General features: G+C 43.4%; 1 protein-coding gene across 1 annotated transcript in view; it reads right to left on the bottom strand.

Moving 5' to 3' along the window:
• Positions 1-273: 273 nt before the first annotated feature.
• The window catches only part of wdfy3 (WD repeat and FYVE domain containing 3), a 100,552-nt gene continuing 83,889 nt past the window's right edge, over positions 274-16,936 (bottom strand). Inside the window, exons 41-64 of the mRNA XM_061070965.1 lie at positions 16,223-16,391; positions 15,875-16,038; positions 14,982-15,130; positions 13,639-13,759; positions 13,375-13,460; positions 13,073-13,153; positions 12,464-12,518; positions 12,247-12,366; positions 12,031-12,148; positions 11,799-11,905; positions 11,243-11,396; positions 11,058-11,149; positions 9,768-9,980; positions 9,046-9,187; positions 8,449-8,603; positions 7,905-8,063; positions 7,570-7,749; positions 7,302-7,484; positions 6,055-6,148; positions 5,803-5,970; positions 5,351-5,638; positions 4,909-5,020; positions 3,756-3,953; positions 274-3,531 (exon numbers count right to left, since the gene is read on the bottom strand). Of these exons, the coding sequence (XP_060926948.1) occupies positions 3,411-3,531; positions 3,756-3,953; positions 4,909-5,020; positions 5,351-5,638; positions 5,803-5,970; positions 6,055-6,148; positions 7,302-7,484; positions 7,570-7,749; positions 7,905-8,063; positions 8,449-8,603; positions 9,046-9,187; positions 9,768-9,980; positions 11,058-11,149; positions 11,243-11,396; positions 11,799-11,905; positions 12,031-12,148; positions 12,247-12,366; positions 12,464-12,518; positions 13,073-13,153; positions 13,375-13,460; positions 13,639-13,759; positions 14,982-15,130; positions 15,875-16,038; positions 16,223-16,391 (3,429 nt within the window). The 3' untranslated portion in view covers positions 274-3,410. The remainder of the gene's footprint in view (positions 3,532-3,755; positions 3,954-4,908; positions 5,021-5,350; positions 5,639-5,802; positions 5,971-6,054; positions 6,149-7,301; positions 7,485-7,569; positions 7,750-7,904; positions 8,064-8,448; positions 8,604-9,045; positions 9,188-9,767; positions 9,981-11,057; positions 11,150-11,242; positions 11,397-11,798; positions 11,906-12,030; positions 12,149-12,246; positions 12,367-12,463; positions 12,519-13,072; positions 13,154-13,374; positions 13,461-13,638; positions 13,760-14,981; positions 15,131-15,874; positions 16,039-16,222; positions 16,392-16,936) is intronic.

Below are 16,936 nucleotides of genomic sequence, written 5' to 3'. Positions count from 1 at the left end.
GATTTTTGTATAAATGATTGCACTGTTGCATAAAAACAAGTCTCAGTCTCTTCAGTCAGTCTTGGTTGACCAGCTGCTCTGCCCAACTTAGACACACACACATTTACATCAATTTCATTTAGACTCATTCAGAATTATTAATTGAAACATTTCAACAAATTAAAGTTCTTTCCTTTTTTCCGTTTAATGCCCAGACTTAAGTGCAAGTCTGTAATTTCCACCACGTTTTATCAACTTTTGCCAAAATTAGAAATGAACCATGCGAGTCTTGCCTTTGGTGGTAAACAGCAATTATTTATTGAAATGAAATTAAAAAGAATAAGTACCAGATCTATTGCATTATTGTAACATTTTTGTTTTTGTAACGGGGAGCGGGGTCGTTACTCTACTGGTTTTTCTCTTGTGGGATGTAGTGAACACAAATATACAAGGAACATTCATCTATCACAGATTGCACACCAGATACTGTAATATCGCAGTCTAATACAAGACCACCAAAATAATCAGAGATTTTTTCCTCCTCCTCTTTCTTCTTCTCTCCACTTGTCATGAATTCTTTTCCGTGAAGAATACAAAAAGTCTGAGTCAGGAGACGATCTGCAGCTCTGTACATAAACCTGATGCTCGGTCACTCGGGGGTAACTCATCAGACAGTGCCTCCAAAAAAAAAAATACAAATTAAAAACCCGAAAAACAAAACAAAAACAATATAATGCCAAGAACATGTACAATGCACTGACACAGAAAGTCAGCTGTGTTAATAGACATGCAACAAGTAACAAAACTTGCTGAAATCGCAATAATCCTAAAAAAAAAAAAAAAAAATCGAAATCCATTTATATTTGCATAAATACGTTGTTCAGTTCATTTATCCGCTTGCGAAACGCACCTCTCTGTTAAAACCACAACGTAAAACTGCATTGAATAAAAACTCGTGACTTTTCTTTTGTACACGTGAAGGTGCAAAGCAACTCTTGATTGACAGAAGCCGACTTGGCCGTTTCAGCTAGGTGGCATGATTGCACGCGAAGTTACAGTACGTAAACGCAGATGACGATAACAAGAGTGCGTGTTATTAGTATAATGTCAGGGATCTGTGGGGGTGAATATTAAAGTGTCTTCCTTTTGCTTTTTTACATGTTGAAGACTGAAGACGAGTGTGGAAAAAAAATAATAATGAAACGTACTCTCAAAGAAAGAGAGAAAGAAAACGAAGCAGCACTTGAATGCACACGTGTTGCCCACAGAGCCACGAACAAAACAACAGGAACGCAAACATGTACGAAGCGGAAAAACAAAACAAACGCAGGTTCATCGTGTGTAACTGTCGAGGCAGCAGCAGCAACTAAAACTGTATCGTGTGGTGACAAATTCTAAACTCGTACGCAGACGACCGTCATGTTTACGTGATGCGTCTGTAAGTTACGTTTATCAACAGAAAAAATATAAAACATCTCCGATATTCACATCTCAGTCTTGTACGAGTTTCAATTTGTGCCAAAAAGTGACATTTACTTCCTTGCTGGACTCTTTGTGTAGAGCGTGGCGCCCCCTTTTGGTAGCGTCAACAATTACACTAGATCCTTTGTTTTTCTAACTGAAACTTTTGCCATCAGGATAATTTCAAACTTTCCTCACAAACTCGTATTTAGCTGTAACAGGAATAGATGCAAATGCAAAAAAACTTTTGGAGAAAGAACAATTTCCTCTTGTTCCTGTTTCATCAGTGTCTTCTAAAGAAAAGCTAAATTTTCTTCATCCTTGTTTTTTCTGCGCTTTCTGGGCGGAAGTATGCGCTCTCCGAGGTCAAGGGTTCCTGGTCATCGTAACTAAATGGACTCGTCTGGTTCATAAATTATGTCCATGAAGGAGCAGAAACAGAAAATAGAGTGAAAGATCCGACTCGTTGGTCATGACGTGGATTTCACTGATTTCTCAATTTCAAACTGTCACCGCAGTTTTCATCCTCCTCCACTGGACTAAATTGCCAAGATGTTAAAATCAATAATTTCTGCATTTGTACCAAAACAGCGACATAAAGAATCAAAGCGTCAAACAGCAGCTCTGTCCCACTGTCTTTAAACTAATCTCATGAATGATTATTTTCAGTTTTCATACTTTCTGCTCGCACTGAAAGACGATTGGCTGCTGCTCCTCCAGTTTCACACGGACTGAGGATAAAGTGTACGGAGTGCCGCTGTGATAATGCCACAGGATCGAGGTGAAGTCCAGCAAACGACGAGTCTGTGCAGAGAAACAAAAACTGCGAGTCCCTTTTTCTGTGTGCGCATTCAAAACGCTGCTTCAACACTGTACAGTAACTAAACACGCAAAACAAATGTGCAGCAACATTAAAGGTGAATCTTCTTTTTCAACCTAATTCATATTTCTTTCACAACTGAAGTGATATGTTTTCTAAAAAATATATATAAAAAAAACGTGATAACGTGTCCAGTCTTTCAAAAAAAGCAGCAACAACAAAGATTCTCCAAATGGGAATTCATGTAACGGACAGAATAGATGATTTAAGGGTAAAAAAAAAAAAATCATCCTAGTTTTATACATTTAAACAATTTGGCAAAAGAAGGAAAAGACGATCTGATCATAAATCTGTGTGATGGCGAGCGCTCGGCGCTGTGGGCAACGCACACGCACAAAATTAATCACATTTTTTGTAAACAAGAAAAACAAACAGGAAATTAAAAAAAAAGAAAAATAAGTGACGTTGCATAATAACTAGACGCACGAGTAAATTCAACCCACTGACATTAATTATTGACATTCATTTCCCTCCCGTGTGACTCCGCTGAACTCGCCGTGACGCAGACGCCACACCATCGATTTTGTTCTTTTCCTTTTTTTTTTTAAAGCCAGTAGTGGTTAGACACAACGCTATGTTACAGGCAATTTCTTTTGTTTTTGCTCTTTTTTCATTGACCTTATTTTTTGTTCTGTTTGTTCCTCTTACAGTTAAAAAGGCCATGTTAAATATTTACAATATCAACAAGTTTCTTATGTCTTGCAGTGACGGAGGAAGGAGTTTTCCATGTTTCTTGATCTCAACACAAAGATGGCAGGTGATTGAATCAAGCGCGTTTTGAGAGCAGGTGGTAAAGTGGTGATTGAGTTTTCATTTCCTTTCCATCACGTTCGACCTCCTTTTCTCTCCGTTCTCCTTCACTGAGTTTTAACGTCACGAAGATGAAATGCCGGACGTTCCTTCCCGTTCTCGTCTGTCGGTGTGTTACAGTTCATGTGGTTGTACACCCCACAGGGTAGAGGGGGGGTTAGAGGGAGAGAGTTTCAGGTTTTCTGGGGGCTGACGAGGGAACAACGGGGCAGATGAAGGAGTGAAATCCTCCTCAGGTCCCCGAGAGGAGGATCTCTTTCTTCTCGGCGGCGGGTTGAGCTCAGTTTCTGCAGCCGTCCTCCACGCTGCGCTCGTGCTGCAGGTTGTAATAACAGTTCTGACAAACTCGCACCGGCGACGAGATCTTCAGCCTTTTGATCTCTGACTGGAAGCGACTGCACCTGAAAAACACAACAGAGAGACAAGGTGAGCATTTCAAAAAGGGATCGGTGGAATGACCTGTGTTTTCCTCAAGAGAGAGAGACGTCATGAAGCTGTTGCAAAAGAGTAGAGATAAAATAACAGGGGAACCAGGACGGAGCCCTGGGAAACACCAAAGGTTAAAAGATGCAAAGCGTTCATAGTTCTCATTTAATTCAACAAATATTCAAAAACAAAGTATTACTTCTGGCAGAAGAGCTGCCCGCAGTTCCTGCAGTGGTGGCGTCGCTCGGTGAGGGAGAAACGAACCGAGCAGCCGGAGCAGCTGTCGACCACCTCGTCCTTCACCCAGTGATCCGCTGCCGAGCGGCCCGGCTGGTCGCTGACCGACCAGCTGAAGACCCGGCCACGCCCATCGCCCACCAGGATCTTACTGTGGTCCCTGAGGAGACGATTAAGAAGCAGAGGAAAGCGAGAGGTCAGTGGAATTGAGTGAGTTTCTAATCAACTGTCCACGGATCAGGAACCAGATAAAAACCAGTTGCATTACAGTTTACAAACAGTACAAGTTTGTCAGGTAGGGTTGCAAAATTTCCGGGAATATTCAAAGTTGGAAACTTTCCATGGGAATTAACGGGAATTAACGGGAATTAACAGGAATTAACGTGAAATGTTGTGGGTAATTTATACTAACTGTATTTACCTTGTCATAAACAGACATAAATATAAACATTTTGTTTTGTCATAGGCTGATTTGAGCCCTGAGGAAACTTTGGGCACTTGACTATATGCTTCTGCATCGTTGTGTCATTCTTAACATAGGTCTTTGCACAGTATTTGCAAATGTACACAGCCTTTCCTTCTACATTGGATGGGGTGAAATGTCTCCACACATGAGAGAGTGCACGTGGCATTGTTCTGTAGAATAAGATGAGAAAAAAGTTTGTAAAAAAACACTAATGCAATGCCAGAGATATAAATAGTTAGCCAAACAATCGGAATCGTCTGTGAATGGAATAGAAAATGAATGAATGGAAATAGTCTAGATGAACAGATGAACAATCCTCAATCAGCATGCATATATATTTTCCCCAGTAATATCATGGAAACTTACCTGACTAGTCCTTCACTCTACAGCAGGCCTCAGTAGCCCTGCTGTAGAGTGAAGCATGCTGGGAGTTATCTGTGCATGTGATGGAAGAATGCACAGTGGAGGGTTGAAACTCAACGTTCCATACATCTTTAAAACAGAGTTTTGAATGATGTTTTTATTTCTCAGCGTTTAATTTGCATAGTTTTTTTTTTTTTTCAAAATTCCCGAGCTTAATATTCCCGTGGAAACTTTCCGCCCCTCTGCAACCCTAGGTGCAGGACACACGCTCTTCCATGGTTCTTACTTGGAGATGGCGAGGGAGGAGATCTCCGCTGGGTGAGCGTTGTCCTTTCGATCGAACGCCGTGTGCATGGTGAGTTTGCTCCTGAAGACCAGCTGGCGCTCCCATCTGTAGCCTGCGGACACACACAAATAGAGCAGCAGCGTGTTAACAATGCATCAAACACCTTGTCATTTGATCAGAGGAGCAAACTCTAGAAAATAAAAAGCATGACTTGTTAAAACCTGATGTTCGGACACACACCTCCATCACATCATTCAAGTCTCAACTCAAAACTCACCTGTTCAAACTGGCATACTCTTTATAACTGGACCCTGTGCACTTCACTTGTTTTTATGTTGAAGTTCTGTTTTAATGTTGTTTCTATCTTTTATGCTTTTATTTTTTATCCTGTATTATTTTACTGTAAGGTCCAAATAAAATGTATTATTATTATTATTATTACCTGCTCTGAGCTGGTTGAACGTCCGTGCCTCCAAGACAGAGGCGTGGAGCGGCTGAGGCACCGAGCTGTGGCCTGGATGCACCAGATGAGGATGAGGATGAGCGTGAGGATGAGGATGAGCGTGAGGATGAGGATGAGGATGAGGATGAGGGCCTTTGGTCTGACCCTCAGAATAGTTGACAAACACGAAGCCGTCCTTCTCGTCGACGCTGAGCGAGTCCGACCAGCGGTGGGAGTCGTCGGAGCCGCTGTCCATCGACCACGAGGCTCCCGCTCGGGCTGAGGGACCTGAAGGAGGTTTTTATTTATCAGGAGTGAGAACATCACTCAGGAAATACACAGGAACGTAAAAAGCAACATCACAGACGAACTAAACTAAACTAAGGAAGAGGTCAAGACGTGTTGTAGCTGTAGAAACATGAGCACCCTCCGGTGGTGGCGTCCGGGTTTACCTCTGGGTCTGTGGACGGCGCTGCCCGGCTGGCTGCCCGGCTGGCTGCCCGGCTGGCAGCCCCCCCCAGTGGACGGGTTGCCGGGCGCCTCGGGCTCCTGGTTCAGACTCGGTTCGTCTCCGTCGGACTCGCTGCTGATGTCCTCCCCGTTGTGACTCACGGCGCCTTCTGCAACGGGAAGGAAACCTCGTCAGTTACGTGTTGTGACGTGTTGCTGATGTGAAAGTCAGAATCTGTCGGCGAAGGACTCACCGATCTTCTCCTCGCCGCAGCAGTCGGGCACGTCCGGCTCCACCGGCACCGGAGCCGGCGTTTCTGGGACCTGGAGGAACTCCATTCTCCAAAACTATGACAAATAGAAGAGTAACAACAAGGACTGAATATCTCTGTTTGCCAAAACGCCACGAGCAGCATTTTAAATACTTAATCAGGGTTCATACACATTTTGACCAATGGATTTCCATGACTTTTCCATGACTTTTCCATGACTTTAAACCAAATTTCCATGACCGAACATTGCGTGAAATCTCGGTGTATACGCGAAAAAGTGACAAAATGTAGTATTCAAACTAACAATGAGAATTCCAAGGCATACAGTATACCTTAAATGACGCAAACCCAAGTATGCCTGCTTATATTTTGAGCATATTTCTTTAAAAATGTATGAATTATTTAAAACTCAGCGTAAATGAACTAGGGATGGGCATTCGATTAAATTGTCTTAATCGATCGTCGGAAGAATTAACGATCGATTTTTCGATTAATCATTCATATTTTTATATTAAAATTCACTATTTATAGCCTATATTAAAATGCAGTGAAAATAGAAAAAACAGCGTGTTTCCTCATTGAGATCTTTATTACAAGATGCACAACTCTTGTGGCAGTTAAACAGGATCCGTTCAATGTTACACTTGTAAATAAGCGCTGCTGTCCTCCTAAGCCCCGCTGAGAGAGCAGCTAGCCGCTGAGAGCTAGCTCGATCTGACGGCTCTCGACCTCTCAGTCCGGTGGTTGTCACGCCCTCACTCCCGGAACCCCTCACCCAGACCCGGGTCTGTCCGGGTTACCCTCCGCGTGGACTGAGGGTCCGTGTGCGGTCATGAAGCCGAGCAGCGGAGGCTTAGCTCCGGGCTGCTTCCTCCAGCTGCTAACAGACACGCTGTGCTGCGTTCAGGGCAACTCGGATATTCCGACCTCCTGCCACATAGCGAACATGCAATAGTTTATCGATGAAAACATGTCATCAATGAAATTCTTAATGATCAATTAATCAATAGTCGAGTATTTATGCCCATCCCTAAAACGAACGACATGAAAATAAGAATATAACAAATTTCCATGACTTTTCCAAAACTTTTGGGAAATTATTTTTTTCCATGACTTTTCCAGGCCTGGAAAAACACATTTTAAAATTCCATGACTTTTCCAGGTTTTTCCATGACCGTACGAACCCTGTTAATGTATCACAGCAGCATGAGAACACGTTGTGTGGTTACCCTGACGACGCCGTCCGAGTGTCCCGTGACGATGACGTTCTGCGTGTCCCACTCGTTCATCTCCGACACGCAGCAGCACAGGATCTGCTGGCTGCGCCCGGTGAAGGTGTTGGCGCTGGCGATGGGACTTCCGTTGATGCTCCACACGTGGATGTAGGTTCCTGCACACGACACGATGTCGCCCTGAACAAACACACAAACATCACCTTTAAAATCACTTTGTCCTCATTTCACCGGATCACGGAGTTGTGTTCTCGTCTTCTCCCACCGTCAGTTCGTTGATACACAGAGCGGAGACGGGCGCCCGGTGTCCCCTGAGCTGCGTGACGAAGGAAAGCTTGTTGAGGTCCCAGATGATGCAGGTTCGATCCCGCGAGCCGCTGACAACGATGTGGTACGCCGAGGACGCCGTGAGACACGTCACAGCGTCCGTGTGGCCGAGTAACGCCTGGAGGACGAGAGACACGAGATCAGAGACCTCTTTCCCTTCGGTTTATGCACATAGAGATTTCTGATTTGATTTTGAGGCCTTGAGTAAGTGCCTCTCCAGCCTCTGAGGATCAGTGTGTGTCTGTGTGTGTTAGTCTGTGTGTGTTTGTGTACCTGTTTGAGCACGAGGGACTTGACCCTCTCCTTGGACGTCCCTGTCTCCCACACACAGATGGCCGTGCTGGTTCCCCCGGTGATGACCAGCTTCGGGTTGGGACATATCGCACAGAGGACCTGACCCCACTCCGACAGACACTCGTACACGACCAGCGCCTGAAACGACACCGTGGTTTTTTATATCTGTTACTCATCTGTATCTCAACAAACATTTAAATGATCACATTATATTCTACAGGAGGTTCTACTGAAGACGTGCATGAGAGACTTCTGTAATAGAGTCAGTAGGAAATGTGTAGTGTCATTCAGTGACCAGCAGGGGGAAACAAAGTCTTTAATACTGTTTCACTTTGTCCCGACAGATTCATGGTGACATACGTGTGAACAGGAAAGTGTTTGAAAAGCAACACTGGATCAGGACTTAAGCTAAACTAGTTAAAGAAATCGAATCATACAAATCAAATGATAACATATCATGTTACACCTCCACACGCACACGTTTGACACGAGGAGTTTAAATGTTGTAGAAGCGGCTCCAGACCTTGTCAGACTCGTAGTTGGCCAGACGGCAGCTCAGGTCGGCGTAGCCCCAGGCGAAGGTCTTGCTCCAGGTCGGAGGAACCAGGACTTTGTTCTGCTCCCCGGCGAGGATTCCTTTGTCAGTGCAGACGATCTGTCCCACGGGCTCCTTCAGCTCTGGATGAAGGGAAAAACAAAAGAAATGTATGAGTAATAATCTGTAATAATTAGGGCTGGGCAAGTTAACTCGTTTTAATCGAGTTAACTCAAGTGATGAGTTAACTCGATTGTTTAACCGCCAATTATTTTCTTTTTTCCTGTTCTGCAGCAGTCAGCAACAGACTTTCACAAAATAAAAGCCTGACTTTCACAATAAAACAATAAATAATCAAACCTGAGTGAATGCGAGATAAAATAATTAATCGAGTTAACTCATCACTTAACTCGAGTTAACTCGATTGAAACGAGTTAACTTGCCCAGCCCTAGTAATAATACAGGGTTTATACGAACATGGTGGAAAGTCAAAGCAGGGATTTCACACTAAATCAGCCTGTTCTTCACTTTAGATTCTCATAAACAATGTGTGTGTGGTTGTGTGTGTGTTGTGCACAGACGTACCTTTGACAGGCGCTAGAGAAGGTCTGAGGTTATCCAGATGGTGGAAGAAGATCTTGTCGCTGTTGGAGCTCGGAGGAACGCTCGCTACGTCGCCGTTAGCTTTACTGCGAACCCGCTTAGGAGGGTGGGGCTTCTTAAAGAGCTGAAACACACAAACACACAAAAACATATCAACACACGTGAGTGATTGAAGAGTTGGGTTTAAAAGACTCAAAAGTCGATCTTTACTAAACGATGGGGTCCTGTCTCTACGTTATAAATACAATGAGGGTTACTTATTAATCTGGCTCTGGGCCTCTGGTTGAGAGGTTATCTGTCAACTCTCCCTGTTCACACACATTATACACCATCCTCTCTGAAAAGCATATATAGCACCTATGATACTACATTCTGGAGTGGAAAATTACTATTTCTCTATCCTTGGTTTTATTTTCATTTTACTTGTTTTTGCTTTTAATTTAATAAATTATGTATGTAATCAATAATTTATTCTTATTCTTATCCCCCCTCTTTTTCTCTTGGAGTGCGCACTGTTTGATGTTTGTTGTTCTTTCGATGCATTGTTCACTGTACTTGAATACCATGTATAACAATATTGTATACAGTTGAAAAATGGACAAAGAAAGTAACTGTCTGGAAAACGCATATTGTTTTGTTGAAAAACTAAATTAAAAAGAAGACATCTACTGACAGAAAAGGGTTAGAAATGTGTCCTATCCAACCTGTTTGGGGATCTGTCCGAAGTTGTTGATGAAGCCGATGGTGGCCGTCTCTTTGAGCGGGTCGTTGATGTTGTAGATGTCCACCTGACCCTCGTAGAACAGGTGGTGGAAGACGTTGACCGCCTCCACGGCCGGGGGACCCTGCTGCTTGTAGCCGAAGATCAGGTCGATCCATTCGTGGAGGTGGGCCGACACGTAGTCGCACTCCAGCGCCTGGAGGAGCAGGAGACGGAGGTTAGCGTGTGACTAGGGCTGCAACTAACGACTATTCTGATAGTCGATTAGTCACCGATTATTGAAACGATTAATCGACTAATCGGATTATGAATGACACAAATTCTCAATTGCTCTTATTTAGCAAGCAGCTTTTAAATTTAGCTTGAGGTTGTTCGAGGCATGTGGTGACTGAAAATAAAGGCAATAAATATTGATACTTCATTAAAAAAAAATGTCTTTTAATAAACTTTGTTGCATATAAGGGTACTGCTGACACAAAAGCAAAGACAAATCAAGTTTTTGTCCATTTAAAAGCAAGGACAGGCAAAGTGCTAATAAAACAAATAAATTAAAAATCAAGTATTCATTTTTCCTGTTAACAAAAATGACAGGGAAAGTAACAGCAATAAAAACATCAACAAACGAAACTACAGTCTTCTTCTGACTAAATAATTGTGATTAAAACAAGACGTTTGTCAGGCAATAGGATAACATAACGCTTTTAAACTCGTTAATAAAAAGTTTAAACCATATTTTTATAATGGATGCTAGAATCCTGCGCACGGGTATATACGTGAATATATAACATCTGACAGAGGCGAGTCGCATCGTCTACGTTACGAAGTCACACGTGACTCCTCCTCCTCAAATGTGCGTGTCCTGCTTCCATGGAGAACAGGTCCGCCGCACAGATACTGCAGCTAGTGTTTTTCGGGCTGATACAGCTGAAGTTCTCCGGAACTTTTTACTTTCTGGTGCGCGATGCTGCTGCAGCGGAGGACGCCATCGGACCGTGTTTTGACGCTATTGCACATGCGCGACTTTCAGAGATAGGAAGGAAGCGAGATGGCTCACTCCTCAGCTGCTTTCATCAGCACCTCCGGTAAAACGACGTTTAGTTCAACTGCACGGCACGAAAAACACGTGCTATGACGTAACCAACGAATCATCGACGAGTAAATTCGTCGGCGACTATTCCTGTCATCGATTTTTGTCGACGACATCGACTAACCGTTGCACCCCTACGTGTGACTCACTGAAACCGAGACCCTTCCCTGTGGGTTCACGTCCTACCTCTCTGTGGACTCTGATGAACTCTCGGGGGTCGCCCTTCGCCCAAGGCGGCAGGATGACGTCGCCCAGTTTGATGCCGTTCTGTTTGGCGCCTGGTTCGTCAAACGACAGAACAGATCGTTAATATTCATGAGCTCCAGTATCTCAGTCAGGTGGGCGTGTGCTGCAGTCGACCTCATACTGACCCAGGTCAAAGTTGTTGGCGTTGAGCATGAATTCCGGCAGATAGAAGAACTCGGGGATGAGCTCCTTGACGTCAGCCATGTTGTGTTTGGAGGCGGAGTTCCAGGCTTCACGCACGCTGTGGTACATCCTGTCAGCCAGGTCAAAATGGCCTCCCTGGTACACAACACACAAACACACACACACACTGTGTCACACTTGAAAGCATCAATGTTTTCCACCTGAAGTAATCTTGTTTTTAAGGGGCTGAGAGGACGATGATCTTCTCTGTTAGATCTTGAGATCTGAAGAAACTGAACAGCAGTGAAACCTTCTGATGTGAAGATCAATAGAACTTTCCTTTAACTGTTCTGTGTGAATCTTTCAGGAAGAGGAGGATAAGAAATCTAAACCAAAAAGTGTTATTTGGTTCTATTTTCCCTCTGGGGATCAAACCCATTTATTACATTCTGTAACTGAGCTTAAAGTGAGAGTAACTTCTAAATGTTTGGTCTGAATCATTTCTCTTCACAGTGGGAGCCTGTAGAAGACGAGCAGAACACTCAGCTCAGTTCAAACCTGAAGTCTGAGGAAGATCTGTGTGAACGGCTCCATCCGGACCAGGTACGAGGCCACGATCATGGCTGAGGAGTAGTGCGTGCCGTAGTGGTAGGCCGGGGTTTCACCTGGAGCCACGGAAACAACACATATGAGATTAATATCCCTCTGATGTTTTCATGTGACCTTTTGAATAAAAACAACAGACTTTAATTCTCCTCTGGTGCTTGTGACCTCGTCTCTGAACTCTTACCGGTGGGATCCTCCCAGTCCTTGTACCTCTTCTTGTACTGGGTCAGTCGGTCTTCTGTCTGGGCGCCCATCGGCTTGGCCAGGTTACGGAACGTCTTGGGGTTGCTCAGGTCCAGCTCCTGGTTAGCAGACACAAAGTTATAATATGAGAGTTCATCGTGCTGCCATCGTACCATTATAAGCACGAGACCAGTAGAGGGAGAAAAGCTTGACTCACCTCGGAGTCGTAGTCGGCCAGGATCCAGGGGAAGACAGGATACTGCATCAGGTCGTTGTAGGAGCGTCCGGCCAGCGTGTTCAGGTGCATCAGGTACTGGAAGTTACTGATCTCTCCTCGCTGGAAAACAGACCACACACACAGATCAGTGAGGTTCGTGATTGGACGAGCTGATATGACGAAGCAGAAGTTTAGACTGATGAGTTCAGGTTGTTACCTCCCATCTTTGAGTCACAGACTTCTCGCCGACCAGCGTGCTGAGCAGACCCGATCTGAAAGCACCAGCACAGGGAGGTGGTTAAGTTAAAACTTCTTCTTCTTCGTGTGTTATTTGTGGGATTGTGTGGTTTTGTTTTCATGTATTTTCTTTCCTGAGTAATTAACTTTATCGATTACTGTCAAATAAAAGTCCTTTAGAAGATTCTTGGGCCAATACGGATGAAAGGGAGGAAACAACTTTAAAAAACGCCAATGATTCCTAAGATGTTGTAATTAGTTGTGTATATTTAACAGTTTACCATGGACGTAATTATATATAACCATGAAGAAAACACAAATACAAAACTATGTATATATAAATAACTTGGGTTAGGATAAAAACATATATTTTAATGTATCTGTGTATCTTATGATTTAAATACCGATACCTATATATCTGTAAATAGCTCAAATACTAATATCTGTAAAATATTTAGACTCTAGTCAAAAATGCTACAAAGATTTTTTTTAAAAAGCAACAAAAATTAATATCTAACCTTTCAATGAATCATCTCTCAACATTTTAAAATAGTCGGCAACTGGTAACATGGATATTAATTTTTCTCACCCCTGTTCCACGCTGGTGTTCGGCCTCTGACCTGAAACCGACTCTGAGCTGTCGGCCAGTGACGGAACCACAGCCAAGAACCTGCAGGAAATCAACAGCAATGTAAAAAACAAAACAAAAACAGCAATATCTGACAGAGTAGGCCACGCATCAATGTGTCTCTCACATCAATTCTTTGTTGGTGAGCAGAAAATTGGGCTAAATACCAGGTAGTAGAACTCGGCACAAAAGAGAGTAAAACAATTTATCTGCTGTGACTGACAGATCAGCATCTGTTTGGCAGCTGTGTTTGAATTCAGTACCTTTGGTAAACCTTGTTGCGGACTCCTTTCTGGAAGGCTAACAGGTAGTTCCTCCCGTCCGCTGAGAACACTTCCGCGGCCATCGGCTGAAAGAGGAAGAGGACACACAAGTCACTCATCAGCATTTCAAGAGCTGACCCAACATACTTCACTGGTTCTTCCTGGGATCCAGTATACATCTCTTTGAAATTATCATATTAAAGTGTGTGTGTGTGTGTGTCTGTGTGTGTGTGTGTGTGTGTGTGTGTGTGTGTGTGTACTGACCTGCAGTAGGTAGCGTCTCTTGTGCACCTCCTTGATGTCCTCGTAGGCGAAGATGCTGCAGGTTCTCTTCAGCAGACTCTGGCCTTGTCGGGCTCCTCTGGGGATGATGGCCTCATGCAAACTGGAAACACACATTTTTATTAATAATATTGCTATTAAGGGAAAAAAGACCATTTGCTGCCCCCGTTTATTAAACATTAAAAAAAATAACAATAGCCCATCTGCCATTTGAAGCTGAAACTCTGCTTAATTCATCCAGCACCTGAGGGGAACATGTTAGATCTAAGAACCATCTGTTGGTGATGGTTTTTTTTGGCTGTTTTCCCGAATGATGCCTCAAAGAAAGAGACAAAGAAAAATCCTCCCTCACAAAAAAAAAACAACTAAATATGTCAAAGCTTTTCTGCATCACAACACTCGCTCCCTCAGCAGCATGACATCATCCTGGCAGCAGCAGCAGCCTCCAGAGGAATGAGGTCATCGTTCAGAAGTACAGTGACTGTGTCATCAGTGAAGTGCAGCTTCAGGATTCATGACTGAGCTCTGGAGTCTCAACGCTCCTCATGGGCGTTCTGTTAGGAATTTCAAACTTTTAACTATAGCCTTTGCTGACTGAATTTTAACAATAAAGATAGAAGCATTTGAAATTAGTAATTGTACTCTTAACAATACAAATATGAGTAGTTTTAGCTAGATATAAGGCCTTAGTAGAAATGATTTAATAATAACCTTTCCTTCCTAAGGTTTAATCTACAAATTATAATTGTGTGTGCGTCAGGAGGATGGTCAGTCTCACAGCTGTCTTGATAAAGTCGTGGAGGTCAGACAGAGTGACGTTGTTGACTTAATGTTGTATGTTGCTTTGGTTAAGTTGTTGCAAATGTTTACACAGTCAGGGTTTGTTTTAATATAAGCTGAAACATAATAATCTTTTCTCCAATTGTAAACACCTTTGGCCCATATTGCATCTGAGGTTGAAGGACGTTCCTTTAGTAAAACTCGTTTTCGAGCAACTATAGCGTCATTGGGAGTGTCTCCCTGTTCACTTCCGTATTCCGAAAGCCAGGAGGATGGCCTACGCCTGCGCACTTCCGAGGAGGGAGGAACGAAGATCTACTGTATAAAATGGACTGATGCCGGATGTCCAGGGCGCTCTGATACACCTAATGTACTGGAAGCCCATTGCTCTGCCGTAACCTGTTCATTGTTTTCCTAAATAAATTCTTAATTGAGCAAAACTGAGTTTGGCTCTTCTTCTCGTTAAAGAAGTAAAGAACCCGCTGTTTTTTTCTTAACAGTTCACACCTCAGGACACACACTCAGACTCAGAGGGGTGGACCTACTTGGGCGGCAGCGTGTCGATGTCCCGGATCTCCCTGGACACCGTCATGGTGTAGCCGTCGATGACGTAGAAGTGCTCCTTCCCGAACAGCAGCAGACCCTCGCTGGTGTCCAGACCCTGAACTCTGGCACAGCGGTACATGTGCTGAATCTGGATCAAGAGAAACAACCGAGGGTTCATTTGATAAACAAAGATTTGGATCAAATGTGACTTTCAGTTAAAACGACTCCAGTGTCCAGCAGGGATTTCACAGCAGGACTCATTCATAGATTTAATAACTTTAGTGAGAAACTTAAAGGAAACATATTCGGCTCGTATTCAGGTTCAGAAAGTTTGTGTTATTACTTGAAAATGTAAAAGTCAGGAAGAGTTATCAACTCTCCTGCTAAATTGAAACTACTGTTATTTAGATGTCAACACTCTCTCTCCTGAACTTTCTCCAACCGAGGGTTCATTTGCTAAACAAAGATATGGATGAAACTCATGTGTCTACAGGGAGATTCTCGTTCACAGATTTAATTCAGGGAATAAAACTTTACTGAGAAACTTAAAGGAAATATATTCTGCTCACATTCAGGTTCATAAAGTTTGTGTTATTACATGAAAATGTAAAACTCAGGAAGAGTTATCAATTCTCCTGCTGAATTGAAACTACCGTTATTTAGAAGTTAACACTCTATCTCCTGAACTTTCTACAACAGAGTGTTTATTTGCTAAACAAAGATATGGATGAAACTCAAGTGACTACAGGGAGATTCTGGTTTACGCTTATTATAAACTGACTTTTTAATTAATTCTAAAGCAATTCCAAATGATTTCAGCCTATAGAAACTATGATGCTGCAATAAATATCCTTTTCTTGTTAATGTATCTGTTGGTGAGTCCCCTCCTGACCTTCTCTCCTTCCTCCAGGAGGCGCAGCAGTGACGTGTTGTCGGTCCTCTGCTCCTCCTCTGGACCTCCCGACTCCAGCAGCTGATCCTGAAGCTGCTCCTGACTTTCCTCGTCTGCTCCGTCCGCCGTAGAGCGAGACCTCTTCAGTGGTGCCTTCACCAGACCTGGAGAGCAGAGAGAGCAAAGGCGGAGCTTTAACTTTGAGCTCAGACAGGAACAGGTTACAGTCATGGAGGCTCCGACCAACAGAGACATATATTCCTTAGTTTCTATGTGATCCATTTCTAGAAAACATCAGCCTGTGGTCCTGTGAGAAGCTTCCAGACGCTACATGAACCTCCTCCGTACCTTTGACCCTTGCGATGGTGTCCTCTCCGTGCTCGGGCTCGTGCTGCGTGGTCTCGCCCTCGGTGCTGTGCTCCACCGAGTGCTGGTACATGCCGGGGTTTCCAGACAGCAGGCGCACGTAGTAATCTTTGCTGTCGTAGCTGATGGCTCGCCGGTAACGCTGAGGCTTCTGCAAGGGGGGGGGGGGACAGAGAGGAAGAGTATGAGGTGAGACCGACTCCAGGTTGGTGAACGATGATTGGCACAGATCTTCTCATGTTCCTCTTCAAAGAATTCATGTTTTTTATTATCGTTATTCCTTCGTAGAATTTTTGTTTTATTGTTTGTAGGGTTGCAAAGGGGCGAAAAGTTTCCGGAAACTTAACGACGATTCCAATTGTTTGGCTAACTATTTATATCTCTGGCATTGCATTAGTGTTTTTTTACAAACTTTTTTCTCATCTTATTCTACAGAACAATGCCACGTGCACTCTCTCATGTGTGGAGACATTTCACCCCATCCAATGTAGAAGGAAAGGCTGTGTACATTTGCAAATACTGTGCAAAGACCTATGTTAAGAATGACACAACGATGCAGAAGCATAGAGTAAAGTGCCCAAAGTTTCCTCAGGGCTCAAATCAGCCAATGACAAAACAAAATGTTTATATTTATGTCTGTATATGATAAGGTAAATACAGTTAGTATAAATTAAACACAACATTTCCAGTTTATTC

Source organism: Limanda limanda, chromosome 5 (assembly GCF_963576545.1).
Source record: "Limanda limanda chromosome 5, fLimLim1.1, whole genome shotgun sequence".
In the NCBI taxonomy this organism is placed as follows: Eukaryota; Metazoa; Chordata; class Actinopteri; order Pleuronectiformes; family Pleuronectidae; genus Limanda; species Limanda limanda.
Note: the sequence above shows the minus strand (reverse complement) of the source record. Positions and strands in the feature narration are given on the sequence as shown.